The sequence below is a fragment of the Scyliorhinus canicula genome, chromosome 11 (genome assembly GCF_902713615.1).
Source record: "Scyliorhinus canicula chromosome 11, sScyCan1.1, whole genome shotgun sequence".
NCBI lineage: Eukaryota > Metazoa > Chordata > Chondrichthyes > Carcharhiniformes > Scyliorhinidae > Scyliorhinus > Scyliorhinus canicula.
Genome location: NC_052156.1, coordinates 136,113,466 through 136,129,983, shown reverse-complemented (window position 1 = coordinate 136,129,983; position 16,518 = coordinate 136,113,466). Strand labels below are relative to the sequence as shown.

At 47.8% G+C, this 16,518-nt stretch overlaps 1 protein-coding gene across 3 annotated transcripts in view; it reads left to right on the top strand.

The window, feature by feature from the left end:
- Nucleotides 1-10,424: 10,424 nt before the first annotated feature.
- Nucleotides 10,425-16,518, top strand: part of LOC119973396 (protein monoglycylase TTLL8-like) — a 131,535-nt gene continuing 125,441 nt past the window's right edge. For 2 of the 3 annotated variants that reach the window (XM_038811435.1, XM_038811433.1), the window contains exons 1-4: nucleotides 10,425-10,651; nucleotides 10,753-10,863; nucleotides 12,273-12,375; nucleotides 14,457-14,514. In XM_038811435.1, the coding sequence (XP_038667363.1) occupies nucleotides 10,578-10,651; nucleotides 10,753-10,863; nucleotides 12,273-12,375; nucleotides 14,457-14,514 (346 nt within the window). In that variant the 5' untranslated portion in view covers nucleotides 10,425-10,577. The remainder of the gene's footprint in view (nucleotides 10,652-10,752; nucleotides 10,864-12,272; nucleotides 12,376-14,456; nucleotides 14,515-16,518) is intronic. The other variant, XM_038811434.1, reaches the window with a different exon arrangement.

The following is a 16,518-nucleotide window of genomic DNA, read 5'->3' as shown; positions in this document are numbered from 1 at the left end:
AAATTAATTGTACTAAATATGGTTGCACCGGTCTCCCGTAACAGACTAGCAAAATGTACCACAATAGCCATCACAGTGGCTATTGCAGAAAATAAGGAAGTATGGAATTGAAGGTGATTTAGCGGTTTGGATCAGTAATTGGCTAGCTGAAAGAAGACAGAGGGTGGTGGTTGATGGCAAATGTTCATCCTGGAGTTCAGTTACTAGTGGTGTACCACAAGGATCTGTTTTGGGGCCACTGCTGTTTGTCATTTTTATAAATGACCTGGAAGAGGGTGTAGAAGGATGGGTTAGTAAATTTGCAGATGACACGAAGGTCGGTGGAGTTGTGGATAGTGCTGAAGGATGTTATAGGATACAGAGGGACATTGATAAGCTGCAGAGCTGGGCTGAGAGGTGGCAGATGGAGTTTAATGCGGAAAAGTGTGAGGTGGTTCACTTTGGAAGGAGTAACAGGAATGCAGAGTACTGGGCTAATGGCAAGATTCTTGGTAGTGTAGATGAACAGAGAGATCTCGGCATCCAGGTACATAAATCCTTGAAAGTTGCCACCCAGGTTAATAGGGCTGTTAAGAAGGCATATGGTGTGCTAGCCTTTATAAGCAGGGGGATTGAGTTTCGGAACCACAGGGTCATGCTGCAGCTGTACATAACTCTGGTGCGGCCACACCTGGAGTACTGCGTGCAGTTCTGGTCACCACATTATAGGAAGGATGTGGAAGCTTTGGAAAGGGTTCAGAGGAGATTTACTAGGACGTTGCCTGGTATGGAGGGAAGGTCTTACGAGGAAAGGCTCAGGGAATTGAGGTTGTTTTCGTTAGAGAGGAGAAGGCTGAGAGGTTACTTAATAGAGACATATAAGATAGTCAGAGGGTTAGATAGGGTGGACAGTGAGAGTCTTTTTCCTCGGATGGTGATGACCAACACGAGGGGACATAGCTTTAAATTGAGGGGTGAGAGATATAGGACAGATGTCAGAGGCAGTTTCTTTACTCAGAGAGTAGTAGGGGTGTGGAACGCCCTGCCTGCAACAGTAGTAGACTCGCCAACTTTAAGGGCATTTAAGTGGTCACTGGATAGACATATGGATGAAAATGGAATAGTGTAGGTCAGATAGGCTTCAGATGGTTTCACAGGTCGGCGCAACATCGAGGGCCGAAGGGCCCGTACTGCGCTGTAGTGTTCTATGTTCTATGTTCATGAGAGGATTAACATTCATCAAATTTCCCAGTCAACAACTAGTATAGGATGTCATTATTGCTTTAATGGTTGACTATAGTCTTGTCCAGTGAATACTTCAAGTAACAGCAATTGAACATATGGAAGATAAGATTGTCTGTTGATCCTCAATTTCTCTCAGAACTTTTTTTCAGGTTTTTGCATCTTATGAGGCAGTTTTCTTCCTGCAGTAGGGAGTGGAAGAATATTTGTTTTGTATTTAGTGCATGTAGTTGTGTTCACATAGGTTTTGATTCCTTGTAGAGCGCATTGTGGTGTTCTGGATTTCTAATAACTATAACTTCCAGTAAAATCTGATAGAAAATCTGCAGGTTAGTGCAAGTGTACTGACTGGCTGGTGGCATTTGCTCTTACTGTGTGTCACTTCATTATAAATATTAAATACATACTGCTGAAATAGATCACTGAACACATACCAGCTTCTTTTTATACCTGATTCTGTTAGCGTCATGATCCTCTGATATGTTTGAGTCACAGCGATTTACTGTGACTGACTTAGGAGTGATTGATATCAACACTGGCTTACAGAACTACCAAAAATATAATGAGAAAAATTGCGAGCAAAATATTCACCCAAAATTAAAAAATGGAACTTCTAGATCCAGTTGTGATTAGGTTACAAAAAGCGCACATACCACAATTAAGAATATTGCCAATACTGCTAAAACTGGTAATATGACACCACAATTTGTGAATCATTTGACGTCTCGTAAATGCTATTGAATAGGTACTTTGCCTCACAATAGATTTCAATTTTATTAGTTCTCACTAACTCCAAATAATTATTAATTCATAAACCGAACTGTCTCCATGAATGAAAATTTCAGGGTCACCCGAGCAACAGCAGTGCCTGTAGAAATTTGGTCCGCTCCTTTTTGAAAAAGTATTTTTATTCCACAAATTTTCAACATTTTTACAATTTACAACAAACCCTCCAACCCATTAAGCAGTCCCTCAGCAGTCAGCGGTAACCAACTCCCGAAAATGGGAAATAAGCAAACCCCAACGATTGCCGAACTCATCACTCCCCTCCCTCTCCCTTAGGGTGAATTTCACTTTTTCCAGATCCAAAAACTCAAGCAGGTCCCCGCCATGCCAAGGCACAGGGTGGAGAAGCTGACCTCCACCTCACCAAGTCCCACCTGCGAGCAATCAGCGAGGCGAAGGCCCCGTACCTGTCTGCAGTTCCGGCCGATCTAACAGTCCGAATATGGCTCCTAATAATCTTTATTAGTGCACAAGTTGTCTTACATTAACACTACAATGAAGTTACTGTGAAAATCCTCTAGTTGCCACACACTCTGGCGCCTGTTTGAGTACACTGAGGGGCAATTCAGAATGTCCAAATCACCTAACAAGTACCTCTTTCGGGACTTGTGGGAGGAAACCGGAGCACCCGGTGGAAACTCTCGCAAACATGGGGAGAACGTGCAGACTTCGCACTGACAGTGACCCAAGCCTGGAATCGAACCTAGGTCTCTGGCGCTATGAAGCAACAGTGCTAACCACCGTGCCGCCAGAGGACCGGGCTCCACCTTCATATGTAAAACCCCTGCAATGGTGCTGAACATTGTCCTCAAAAACCTTTCCAGCTTCAGGCAGGCCCAAAACATATGCACATGGTTTGCAGGGCCCTTCCCATATCACTCACAGACATCCTCCACCCCTTCGAACAACCTACTCGTCCTAGACTTTGTAAGGTGCGCCTTTTACACTACCTTCAACCGTATCAGCCCCAGCCTCGTAGATGATGTTGAGGTGTTTACCCTCTGCAGCACCTCACACCACTACCCCACCTCCAGCACTGCCCCAACTCTTCCTCCCACTTCGCCTTAATCCCCTCCATGGACAGCTGATCCTCAAAATCCTCCCATAACTTGCCGAGACGATCTGCCTCTCCAACCCTCCCGCTGACAGCACTGCCTCCAATGATAAGGCAGACGCTATCGGGAAGACCTGCCTCGCAAAGTTCCGCACCTGCATATACCAACAATTCTCGCCCCATGTCAGCTCAAACCTCTCGCCCAGCTCCTCCAAACTTGCAAATCGCCATCCCAGAAACAGATCCTTCATTTCCTTGATCTCCCTATCTTCTCATGCTCCCCAGCTTGAACCCCCTAATCGGTTCCCCCCCGACCCAGCTCCCAACCTAAAATGCTGCCGAAACTGCCTCCAGATCTTCAGCGTGGCCATCCTACAACCATCCTCCAGCCCAGCCTCTGGGCTGCCCCCTTCTCTGGGGGCTTCAACAAGGCCAACCTCAAGAGTGTACTGCCAACATTCCACTAGAACATCTCCTGTCCCACCAGGGGCGACAATACTCTTGACCACTGCTACTCAAAAATCAGGGGCGCCTTCCGTTCCATTCCCCGACCGCACTTTGGAAAATCAGACCATAAGATGGTGCTCCTTCTCCCGGCATACAGGCAGAAATCAAGTGGGAGAATCCAGCTAAGAAGGTCGTGCAGTGGTGGTCTGAGGAAACAGGAGAGCTCCTACGTGACTGCTTAGAGACAGTAGACTGGTCCATATTTAAGAACAGTAAGAAGTCTTACCACACCAGGTTAAAGTCCAACAGGTCTGTTTCAAACACTAGCTTTCGGAGCACTGCTCCTTCCTCAGGTGATTTGTAAGACTTCTTACTGTGCTCACCCCAGTCCAACGTCGGCATCTCCACATCATATTTAAGAACTCAGCGACCAACTTAAATGAGTATGCCACCATTGTCACAGACTTCATGAGTAAATGTGTGGACGACTACGTGCCAAAGTAAGCAGTATGTACGTACCCCAACCGGAAACCATGGCTTAATTGGACTCCCTACTGAAGGACAGGTCTGAGGCATTCAAGTCAGGCGACCCTGACCGATACAAGAAATCCAGGTACGACTTCCGCAAAGCCATCCGAGATGCCAAGAGAGAATATCAGACCAAGCTAGAGTCACAGACTAGTTTTACAGACTCTCGGCGATTGTGGAAAAGCTTAAACAACATACTGGGCTACAAACTGGAGCCAATCAGTATCTCCAGCAGCAGCGCACCCTTCCCTGATGAACTCAATGCATTCTATGCTTGGTTCGAGCAGGAAACCAACAATCCGCTGTCAAGTGCCCCAGCAGCCCTTAACATACACATACCCACCATCACAGCTTCCAAAGTCAGATCGGCCTTCCTGAAAGTGAACCCTCGGAAGGCAACGGGTCCGGACGGGATCCCTGGTCGTGCACTCAGAGCCTGCGCGGACCCGGACATCTTTAACTTGTCCCTACTCGGAGGTCCCCACCTGCTTCAAGAAGACCACCATCATACCGGTGCCAAAGAAGAACCAGGCAACGTGTCTCAATGATTACCGTCCGGTGGCCCTAACTTCAGTCATAGTGAAATGCTTTGTGAGGTTGGTCGTGAAGCACATCACCTCCATACTCCCAGAATGCCTTTCCCACCATAAAAAAGTCAATCCTTGAGAACACCTTGTTGAGAAAAACGAATACACCTGGTCCCTTGGGTGTAAAAATATCCACGGGTCTACCTCACCCCCCCCCCCCCCCCCCCCCCCACCCATCTCCCTCATGAGCTCTGCCAAAGCCTTTGCCGCCCACCCCCCTCCTCAACTGGGTCAGCAAGCGTGGCTGGGACCCACCCACCCTCAGTTCCAGCACTATGTTCCAATCCCCCCCACTATCAACTCATGGGTATCCAGACCCAGAATGGCAGCCACCGTTCTCTTCATAAACCCTGCATCATCCCAATTGGGGGCATATACGCTGACCAATGCCACCAGCCTTCCCTCCAACGCACCAGTTACAATTATGTACCCATCCCCCTGATCTGCCACCACCTTCTCCATCTGAAATAACACCCACTTGCCAACCAAAATCACCCCTCCCCCTCCTTGCTATCAAACCCCATATTAAAGACCTGGCTCACCCACCCCTTCCAATGCCTCATCTGATCTTTCACCCTCTGATGGGTCTCCTGCAGTATCACCACGTCGGCTATCCTAACCCCCTCATGTTCCATGTCACAATTATAACTGGGGGCCTCTCACCACCCCACAACCCCATCCCTCTTATCAGCCATCCTCATTACCCCAGGCCCTGTCCATCCCGCCAGTCCTGGGCAGCAGGGTAGCATGGTGGTTAGCATAAATGCTTCACAGCTCCAGGGTCCCAGGTTCGATTCCCGGCTGGGTCACTGTCTGTGTGGAGTCTGCACGTCCTCCCCCTGTGTGCGTGGGTTTCCTCCGGGTGCTCCGGTTTCCTCCCACAGTCCAAAGATGTGCGGGTTAGGTGGATTGGCCATGCTAAATTGCCCGTAGTGTCCTAATAAAAGTAAGGTTAAGGGGGGGGGGGTTGTTGGGTTACGGGTATAGGGTGGATACGTGGGTTTGAGTAGGGTGATCATGGCTCGGCACAACATTGAGGGCCGAAGGGCCTGTTCTGTGCTGTACTGTTCTATGTTCTATGTTCCTGCCGCATCCCTTATTTACCGTCAATCCCCCATCTCCCAGAATCCCCCATCCACTTCCTCTTGTAAACACCTCACCCAGTATCGTCCCGCCTCCCCCCACCATTCACACTTCCGAGGTCCTTAGAAAACTTTTCGACCAGGCTCAAATATCTACGGCACCCTCCTCCCCCCCACCACTCTCCCTTTTCACTAGCCAACCTTCGTTGACTAGTGCGGTGACCCCTGCCAGAGCCACCCCTCCTCCCCACCCCCTCTTCAGCAACTCACGTGCCCAAAATCTACCTCCCTCGAAACAAGAAACAAAAAAGAACCGCACCCATATGAAAAAAAAACAAAACACATTTACATAAATCCCCAGTTAAGAGACAGAAACAAAACCCCAATCTAAATAGAAAACACTCAATTAAAAAAAAACATTCCCTGTCCCCACCAACCAAGTCCAAACCCCAACTCTCATTTCAGTCCCAGTCCTTCAGCCTTGACAAACACCATCGCCACCTCCACCATCTCAAAATAAAAGTCCTTTGAATTGTGGGTCACTCTCAGCTTCGCTGGGTAGACCACTCCGAATCTCACTCCGCTGCCATACAATGCTGCCTTCACCTGTCCAAAGGCCGCTCGCCTCCTCGCCGTCAAATCATGGTATATGTGTATACCAACGCCTTCCCACTTCTTATCTCACCTCTGCTTCACCCAGCTCAAAACCTTCTCATTCATGTAGTCGCTCTGGAAGCAGACTATAACCGCCCTTGGTGACTCATTTGCTTTAGGCTTTGGCCTGTGCAACCGATGTGCCCTATCCAACTCGTAGTGGGAGGGATCTTTCCCCTCCCCATCAACTCAGCAAACATTTTTTCAAGGTACTCGGTCGGCCTCGGGCCCACCAACCCCCCCAGGCAGGTTCACACTTCTCAAATTTTGCCTCCTCGACCGGATCTCCAGGTCCCCAACCTTGGCTCTGAGCCCTTTGTTGACCTCTGTCACCCTCCGCAGCTCCTCACCCATCAACGTGAACTGGTCGCTATGTTGCAACAGTGCCTCCTCCACCCCCATCAACATCTCTTCTTGTTCTGCAGAGGACCCGGGTTCAATCCTGGCCCGTGTCATTGTCCATGTGGAGTTTCCACATTCTCTCCATGTCTGCATAGATCTCACCCCCACAACCCAAAAAGATGCGCAGGGTAGGTGAATTGGCCATGCTAAATTTCCTCTTAATGGTTAAAAAGAATTGGGTACTCTAAATAAAAATAAAATTTCTCTCCTTGCTCCCACACCTCGACTGAAATCTTCATCACCGTCATCTCCACCCGCTCTTTAAGCAAGGCCGTCATCGCCCTCCGAAGCACCTCCATATGCTTGGCAAACAGCCTCTCAAACTCCACCGACATCATCTTGGTCAGAGTTTCCACCATGAGGGGTGCGGCCCAACCCGACGACCCAGCCTCCGCCATCTTTCTTCCTGCAGGACTCACAGCAGCACTCGCTGGTGGACTTCTCGCTCGCCCCCTTCTTTGCAGTGCCAGGCACAAAAATCTAAAAACTAGAGACTCTAGCAGGAGCCACCTAACGTGCGATCTCCACCTACATGCTGCCACCAGAAGTCCTCATTCCACCCCTGAAACATTCCAAACTTTCCTGATGTTCTCCAATCCAATTCCTAGATTAGGCGTTTTGAAACGCAGGACACAGAAGTTGCAGCTACTGCACTTCTAAACTGTTAAATATTAAGAAACAATGCAACATTTCTCATTGTATCACTGTGTAAATACACTTTGGGCGCCATTCAGTGGACATGAAACAAAGTCCACTTTTGGGCACATTCGGCAGGGTGTTTCTCAGTGGCTACAGTGCCAAGATTCACCCCATTATTCACCAACACTTTGTCGGTGTTTGAGCTTTTTTCCCTGCCGAGGTCCCACTTTACTGATTTCCTGCGTTGGGTAGCTCAGCTTGCCAGCAGGACCGGCTCCCTGCAAAACAGGGCACCATTTTCATCGGCTGCTCCAATTGCTATACTCCCCCCTTCAGGCCCCCCTCACTTTCTGTATAACCCCATTCACCCCCACCTTCCAGTGGACCCTGGGACCTCCCCTCTAATGGGCATGGCCCTTCGGGTCATGACCGCTGGCAGTGCCAAACTGGCACATGGGCACTGCCAGCCTGGCACCCTGTCAGTGTGCTAGGCTGGCATTGCCAAGGTTCCCAGGTGCCGGGGTCGTGCCAGGGTACTATCCTGCCCTGTCCCCAACAACCTGGGGGTTTTTAATGGCCTGTGAGATACCCCGAGGTGCCGTCACACCTTCTCCACGTTTGTGGAAACCAGTGCTAAATGGCGCTCTGTCAAGGTCTCGCAGGCATGGCCATTGACTCCCGGGAGCCAGGTGAAAACAGCATCCGGGTATTTAAAAATATGCTGATCTGGGTCATGCCCAGCAAAGGTGAGATCCAGATCATGCCGGGTGCAGTGAGTCGGGTGACCCACGACTGGTCTGGCACCCAGTGGGCTCTCATGGGATTCACCCGTTCACCGTTGGCTGAATCGTACCCACTAAAGATATTATTGAAAGCTGATCAAAATGTTATTTCTTGCTTTCATTTCAACAGCTTGCACTTAAATAGCACTTTTAATGGAGTAATTCATCCCAAAGAAATTCACCAGGAGAGTTTTCAAACAAAATTGGATACATATAGGTGAGCTATTAGGGCAGATGAACAAACGTTTGGTCAAAGATGTTGGTTTTAAAGGATGAAAGAGAAGTAGAGAGACAGAGAGGCTTAGGGAATTCCAGAAATAAAAATCAGGGTTACTCAAGAGCAAAGATTGAAAGAGCTCAGATTTCTCAGAAGGGTGTAGGGCCGGAGCAGGCTACAGTGATAGGGAGTGTAAAGCCAGAGTGGGATTTGAAAATAGGTATGAGAATTTCGAAGTAGAAATTTTGATCCACAGGTAGACAATGTAGGTCAGTGAGCATCATCATTTATACACTGGACTCAGATTCTGAATTAAACAGCTAGATTTAGTAAATACTTAGAGAGAAAAAGTATTATTCACACATCAAATTAAAAGCTTCTTTTTCAAAGAACATCATGAGAAGAAGAAAATCTAGAATTAATACCGTTAAGATTGCCCTTGGCAATATTAGTGAACTTGTTAATTGTGATGGTGCAGGGATCTCTCACAACTATCTGCCGACCCATCAGTTTTGGGAGTTTGAGCTGTTTCCTTCTGCAACAGTTTTACTGCAGTCCTAAACACTGCAGCCCTATGGTTTCCTGTCCCTACAAAGACATTTGTTCTTTCGGAGACCATTTATGACCAAGTGCAGTCAAATCTAAACCTAGGCTCTTTCTGAGTTAAATAATTCACTTCATTCAGAAAAATTGAAGAGATGTATTTACAGTATGTTATCCACAGTACCCAGGCAAGATCTCACTGGCTTAATTACCAGTTCAAAATTGTATTGAGGTTAAAAAATAAAAAAATAATAAATCAGGCATGTTCAGCCCTTCTGTGCACTACACAACTGTGACAATTGCCAGGAAGAGGGATGGAGTCCATTGTTAGGAAACAGCATGCAGTGATCCTGACACAATAGCTTGGATTTCCTGGTCCAAGATTCCTGCTTGATGTCATCAGACCTTTGGCCGGTCCGCTCCCGACGAATCCTGCTGTGCGTGGTACCGGATAATCCCAGCCAATGACTTTGATCTTTCAATATTTAGTTGAGGGAATTTCTGCTTACCAGTATTTGATATTAGACAAGCTGTCTGACAATTTGGACGCAGTGAAGCTGGTCATGGCTGATCTCATCATGGCTTCAACTCCACTTTCCTGCCCATTCTCCATAACCCTTCCACCCATTATTAATTAAAAATCTGTCTATCTCCTCCTTAAATTTAATCAATGACCCTGCATCCACTGCACTCTGGAATAGTGAATTGCACAGATTCACGACCCTTTGAGATAAGTAATTTCTCCTCATCTGTTTAAATTCTGCTACCTCTTACCCTAAAACTATGAACCCTCGTTGCCCCACACGAAGAAGCATCCGCTCTACGTCAACTTTGTCCATACTGTTTATCATCTCATATGCCTCAATTAGACGTCCTCTCATACTTCTAAACTTGAGAGGGTATCGGCCTAAACTGCTCAACCCCTCTTCATAAGCCAAACCCCTCCAGCCACAACTCACTAACAAGGCGCCTTTATACATTTCACCTGCGAGGTGGAAAATTACAAAGCGGCAGAGGGACAATCAATACGCATGCTGAACAATGCATTTAACCCGACATTGAGTCATGTGCGCCCTACTGGGCGGCACGGTAGCTTAGCGCTTAGCACAGTTGCATCACAGCTGCAGGGTCCCAGGTTCAATTCACGGCTTGGGTCACTGTCTGCGCGGAGTCTGCACGTTCTCCCCGTGTCTGCGTGGGTTTCCTCCGGGTGCTCCGGTTTCCTCCCACAGTCCAAAGATGTGCAGGTTAGATAGATTGGCCGCGTTAAGGTGTGGTGGGGTGGGGTTACGGGGAAAGGGTGGAGGTGTGGGATTAAGTGGGGTGCTCTTTCCAACAGCCCGTGCAGACTTGATGGGCCGAATGGTATCTTCGGCACTGTTGATTCTATGGTTTCACGGACAGAGGAGACGGAGTCCCGCCCGATTTTACACGGGGCGACCAGCGAGAGTTCCGCCTCATTTTCCGTGTCATCGCCAGGAAAAGTGCAACTTAATGTGACGTCGGCTGACGTGCCTTAGCTTGTGATGTCTGTTTCTTTTTTTTCTTAAACAACAATCAAGTTCTGACTGAATGCCCCGCAGTTGTTTGACTAAACAAAACCCACTGGCAGCCTAACATCTGGCGACAGCCGCAATGTGCGCAGGAATCCAGCGGTGGAGCTATCAGGAGTGGACCGCCTCCCGCGCCTCGCAAATCCCAGATGTCCTGTAAGTACCTGTCCTCTTTCTCGGGTCACTCGGCTCCTCCCCCCCGCCCGCGTTCTGGAATGAGCCCGCGTTTCACGAGCCACTCGGGGTTTGTCTTGCAGCCGCAGGCCGGATTTCCAAAGGGCGCTCAAAGGCTTGGCGAAGCAGGGAGAGAATGGCGGCTTCCCGCTCGGCAGTGAACAGCCTTTCGCCGGAGGCGGCAGCACGAAAAGGTAAGGAAATGAAGATGAAGTGTTGGGGATGGGACTCAGTGACAGGGGGGCACGGTGGTTACCCCCACTCCGGGAAAGCTCCATATTCCCAATAGCTTCATCTCACGACCTAACTGCAAAACCATTTGCCTACCTGCTTAACAGCTCCCCTAAATATTGTCTACAATGTTGAATTGCTTTTGTTCTTCCTTTCCTAACGCATTACTTTTTAATGCGGCAGGGCTGGAGAGCAACAGTCAAAAGTGAATCATTGTGGTTATTGGTATCGAATCAAAATCATCCACTTCATACTTGGTATAGAAGTACCGGGTTGCGACCCAGGGACCAACAACAGTAAAGGTTTTAACAGTTTAACAGTAAAAGTTTATTGCTGATACTCAGCAGCTCTCACATGCTGCCCACCTGCGCCCAGGGACGAACTCTCATTCTCTCCACACATGGGGCACTTTTGTACCCGCCACCACCTGGTTTACATCCTTACCAGTTAAGTTGGGACAACCTGTTGTATCATAGAATTCCTAAGTTGAGTTTGCACCGACCCTCTGAAAGAGCACCCTTCCCAGGCACCCACCCTATCCCTACAACCCTGTAATGTCACCTAACTCGCACAACCCTGGACTCTAAAGTGCAAGTTAGCATGGCCAATCCATACAGTGCAGAAGGAGGCCATTCGGCCCATCGAGTCTGCACCGACCCATTTAAGTCCTCACTTCCACTTTATCCCCGTAACCCAATAAACCCTCCTCACCTTTTCTGGTTACTAAGGGCAGTTTATCATGGCCAATCTACCTAACCTGCATGTCTTTGGACTGGGAGGAAACCGGAGCACCCAGAGGAAACCCATGCAGACACGGGGAGAACGTGCAGACTCCACACAGGCAGTGACCCAGCAGGGAATCGAACCTGGGACCCTGGCGCTGTGAAGCATCAGTGCTATCCACTTGTGCTACCGTGCTGTCTTCTTGACCCAATCATGGGCCCTATGGTCTCCTGCAGCTTCCCTTGCGCAGTTCACATGCTCTGGGCTGGTTTAGCTCACTGGGCTAAATCGCTGGCTTTTAAAGCAGACCACGCGGGCCAGCAGCACGGTTCGATTCCCGTACCAGCCTCCCTGGACCGGTGCTGGAATGTGGCGACTAGGGGCTTTTCACAGTAACTTCATTGAAGCCTACTTGTGACAATAAGCGATTTTCATTTTCATTTTTTCATTTCATTTCATTTCATTTCATTTCTTGAAGGTTAGGATGTTCATGATGTGGTCGGGACCCTGCTCCTCAGCATAACAAACCAAACGTAAACATGGCCCATAATTTATGGCCTCCAATTATCAACATGTAATGAAATATTTAAGATTTTGAATGCTGCAACATGATAAATATTTTACAGTAATGGCAACAATGTCTATACAGAAAGAAGGAGAACCTCCTCAAAAACAGACAGGAATTCTCCAAGAAAGATTCAATGATTCCTGAATGCCAAAGGAGGGAAAAAATATTTGATGAAGATTCTGAGGTACGTTGGGGCGTCACACTTTTGAAAGTTGGCGGCTGACCTATTATCATGACCAAGAGACAATGCTTTACTTTTCCTACCTATGCAGTAATGCTTGTGCCAAGAAACAAAAGTACATACTTTCATTTTTCCTGTAGAGCTGGTTAGATATCCTGGTGAACATCTGTTTGTTCTAAAAATATTTTTGTTTCTGGATTTCTGAATCCAAGTAAAATATATTTATGCCTCCTGCCATGCAATTACTTAAATAGAAAATACATTCTGAGGAATTATTGCAGAATCCTTAGTGTTATATATCATTATTGAAACATCTGTCATTGCTTGCAGCAGTATTTTATGCTTTGAAACAGAAAATTTGAAGAGTGCAGCCACTAACAAGCATTTGCCAAATTTGGCATAGGACTTGAAAACAGCCCCCCCCCCCCCCAATACTGCCTAATTTATGGACTATTTGTTGCCCATAAATTCGGCAGGAATGGGGCCCATATTTCTGCCCATGATAACAATGTTAAGATCTTTCTAGGAGGATGTTGCCATTGGTATTTTACAAAAACTTTGATACAATTTTTAATCCATGACATTTCAAAAAGTGCATCATGGAGGTTTTTTAATAGCAGTGGATCCATCATCTACCTGCAGTTTGATGGTCTTTCAGTACAAGAATACCTCACGGATAATATGGGAAAATGTGAACTTTCCCACTTTGGTAGGGAGAATAGAAAATCAGCATATTATTTGAATGGAGAGAGACTACAGCCCCTCTGTGGTACAGAGGTGTCCTAGCGCATGAATCACAATAAATGTAGTGTGCAGGTACAGCAAGTGATTAGGAAGCTAAATGGAGTATTGCTATTTATTGCAAGGGGAATGGAATACAAAAGTGGGGAAGTTTTTTTAAAGAATTGTACAGGGCATTGGTGAGACCACATTTAGAATACTGTGTACAGTTTTGGTTTCCATACTTAAGAAATGATATAATTGCATTTGAAGCAGTTCAGCGAAGGTTTGCTCAACTGATTTTTGGAATGAAAGGGTAATCTTATGGGGAAAAGTTGTATCATTTGGGCATGTATCCATTGGAGTTTAGAAGTATGAGAGATGATCACATTGAGATATAAGATTCTGAGGGGTTTGGCAGGGTGGATCCTGAAAGGATGTTTCCCTCTTGTGGGAGAGGCTAGAACTAGGGGACACAGTTTAAAAATAAGGCATCCCCCCATTTAAGACCGAGATGAGGAGAATTTTTTCCCCTCGCAGCTAAGTCTGTGGTATTCTCTTCCCCAGAGAGTGATGGAGGCAGAATCATAGAATATTTTTAAGTCAGAGGTGGATAGATTCTTGACTGACAAGGAGGCGGGCAGGAAAATGGAGTTGAGGCTGAAATCCGATCAGCCATAATCTTATCAAATGGCGGAGCAGGCATGAAGGATCAGTTTGTCTACTCCTCCTAATTTGTATTAGGACAGATGTACGTATGTAGATTCTGCCATGCCATCAGGGAGCTGTATCAAAAAGAATAGACTGTTCAGTGAAGTTTCCAAGCTGTAATGTGTGGTGACCCTCATATTGGAAAGGTGCTTTAATTAACATTTTGGTTTTAGCAGCATAGTTGCTTCAATTGCATATCATATTTTTAAATAATTTCTGGAGAATGGAAATGACTAACAAAACCAGGATTTATTACCATCCCTGGACGCTCTGAAAATTTGGTGGGTCTTCTTGTGGAACTAAGGCAGCTTAATATGAATTAAGTGGCTTGCTAGTCACTTTAGATGATAGAGTCTACCAAATTGATGTGGGACTGGAGGTTTGTGTCGGTCAGACAGTGAAGATTGCAGTTTTCCTTCTCTAAAGGACATTAATGAACTAATTATGTATTTGTGACAATTTTAGTGATCCAGACTGAATTTTCAAACTCTAACAATTGGATTTGAATTTGTGTTCCATGGGCCATTAGTCCATGCCTCCGGATAACTACTCCATTAACATGAGTACCTGTGATAACATACTTCGAACTTGCTACTTCTTTCTGTTATTAAATCTCATACCATTCTGACCGAGTACACATTTCTCTACAATAGGTAACTAATCCGTTGAGATATAACAGCACCAAGAAATATCAAGTATTAACACGGCAAGGTACAGAGCTTGACTTTTTCATTATTTATAGTGAGTGCTTTGGACTAAGAAAGATAAGGTCATTTAGCAAATGGATATCCAAAAATAGTTCATGGTTCCTGCAATTTCTTAGATAATCCAGCTCAAGGCAGTCTCATTCCTGATTTCTGTCCAAGTTGACACTGTCCCTCCTATTCCATGAGTCTTAATTTTGTTCCCCAGTCTTTTGAAAAATCAAATAAAAGCAGAAAACAGGAGTAGGAAGGGAACAATAGGAAAGAATAGCCTAAAGGGGAAGAAAGGGTGTTCCAGGGAGAGGCCAGGGGCTTTATTCCTGACCACACAGGGGCCTCCGATGGTACCGAAGACCCCCAGGGGGTCCCCGTTTCTGTGGACTAGTATTGAATGGCACCCGGCTGCAGCCTCCGTGGGGAGGCTGCCAGATCCCGGGTAAGCTCGTCTAAGAAGGTTTAAACCCTACTTAGGCGAGCGCAGTTTGGTCACGCCCCTTTTGAGTGAGATTCTGATTCTGATGCCTCGTGGGACTTGGATATATCCCGTGAGGCGTGAAGGCTGCCAGGAAACCCGCAAGTGGCCTCCCCCGAGATCTGCCGGCCCCATCGTGCTCGGGTGAGGGTGCAAAGCGGCTGGTAGATTATGCTCCAAGTGTGGGCTAAACCAGTGAGAAACTCCCCAGGGCCCAAAGACGTGATTAAGCACACGATGTAATGGAAATGTTTTTAAATGGAGTAGTGAGCGGGAAATGCTGTGTGCTCCCCGAAGCTTGGACAGCGAGGCTGTCACTGCTATGAAACGTTAATTGGCCTACTTAACGAGGCTCCGTGGGATTCACGCTGCAAATCATGGTTCGCCGGCTGATTTGCCCAGGTTCGCACTCACCAGCCCCCTGCTAGCAAGTGACAGCAGCACTTAAACCGCTCCTGCACAGCCAACCCCACTCCGCTCACAGTCATGGAGACGAGCCCCATGCTTGGGTGACGACAACCTGGGACGACAGCTGAACGCAGTAGATGACCCCTCTGTGTCCCCGCAGCAGAAGTTAGGCCCATAACTGACAGGAGAGGGTCCAGATGGGCGGCGGGGTGCAGGACATCAGAGTTATCACCTCCTATGACGAACAGGCCCCAGAGATCGCGAGTGTGGCTGAGGACAGAGCAGTGACCACCGTGGAGGTCGGCGCACGGTGCAGAGGTGAGGATCCACCAGCCCCATCTGCCAAACCTGAGTTGTTGATTCTATACAGACTGACCCATCCCGCCCACTGACCGCATGTCCATTCTCCTGCAGACGACGGCACCAGCTCCTCTGGGGTGGCCCTCTCCGCTGTCTCCCAAGAGAACACCTTGGAGGAGTGCCCAGGCGAGACAGCAGTCGGAGGTCTGCTGGATCCCAGGACCTAGCTGGGTCCCAGTCAGATGCTGAGCCTCTGGAACAGGTTTACCCAGAGCTGATGCAGACAGTAGGGTGCGGCCATGAGATTCTGAGGGGATTTCAGTGACCCTCCAGAAGGTCCATAGCTGATTGGAGACCCACCCCGTAGGTATTCGGATGTTGGCCAAGGTGTTGCCTCCTGCTGTGTTCAGGCATTCAGGTCTAATTGTGATGCTGGGCAATAACTCCCAATTGCTACATGGCATGTCTATCCACAGGAATCCACTTGGATGGTGTGAAGTTCTCATTTAACTACAATTGCCAATTCTCAATTAGCTATAGCCTTCTGCCGCATGTCCAGAGGCCTTAGCAATCAATGGGAGTCATGGATGAATGGTGGGGCAGGCGGGCAGAGGCTGGAGTTGCCCTTGGGATGGACTACTTGCTCCAGGGGTTGCCATGGTGGACCTGCGGGTGCTGCAACACCCATTCCTTCCTCCCCCACTCCCTCCCCCTCCAAGCACAGGGGTAGCAGCCCCAGTGCCCCCGGGTTCTGTGCCTGTGAGTGAGGATGGCTACTCACCTCCTTGGGTCTACGCAGCTGCCCTTCCGGCAGCTTCATGTTTTTAAAAG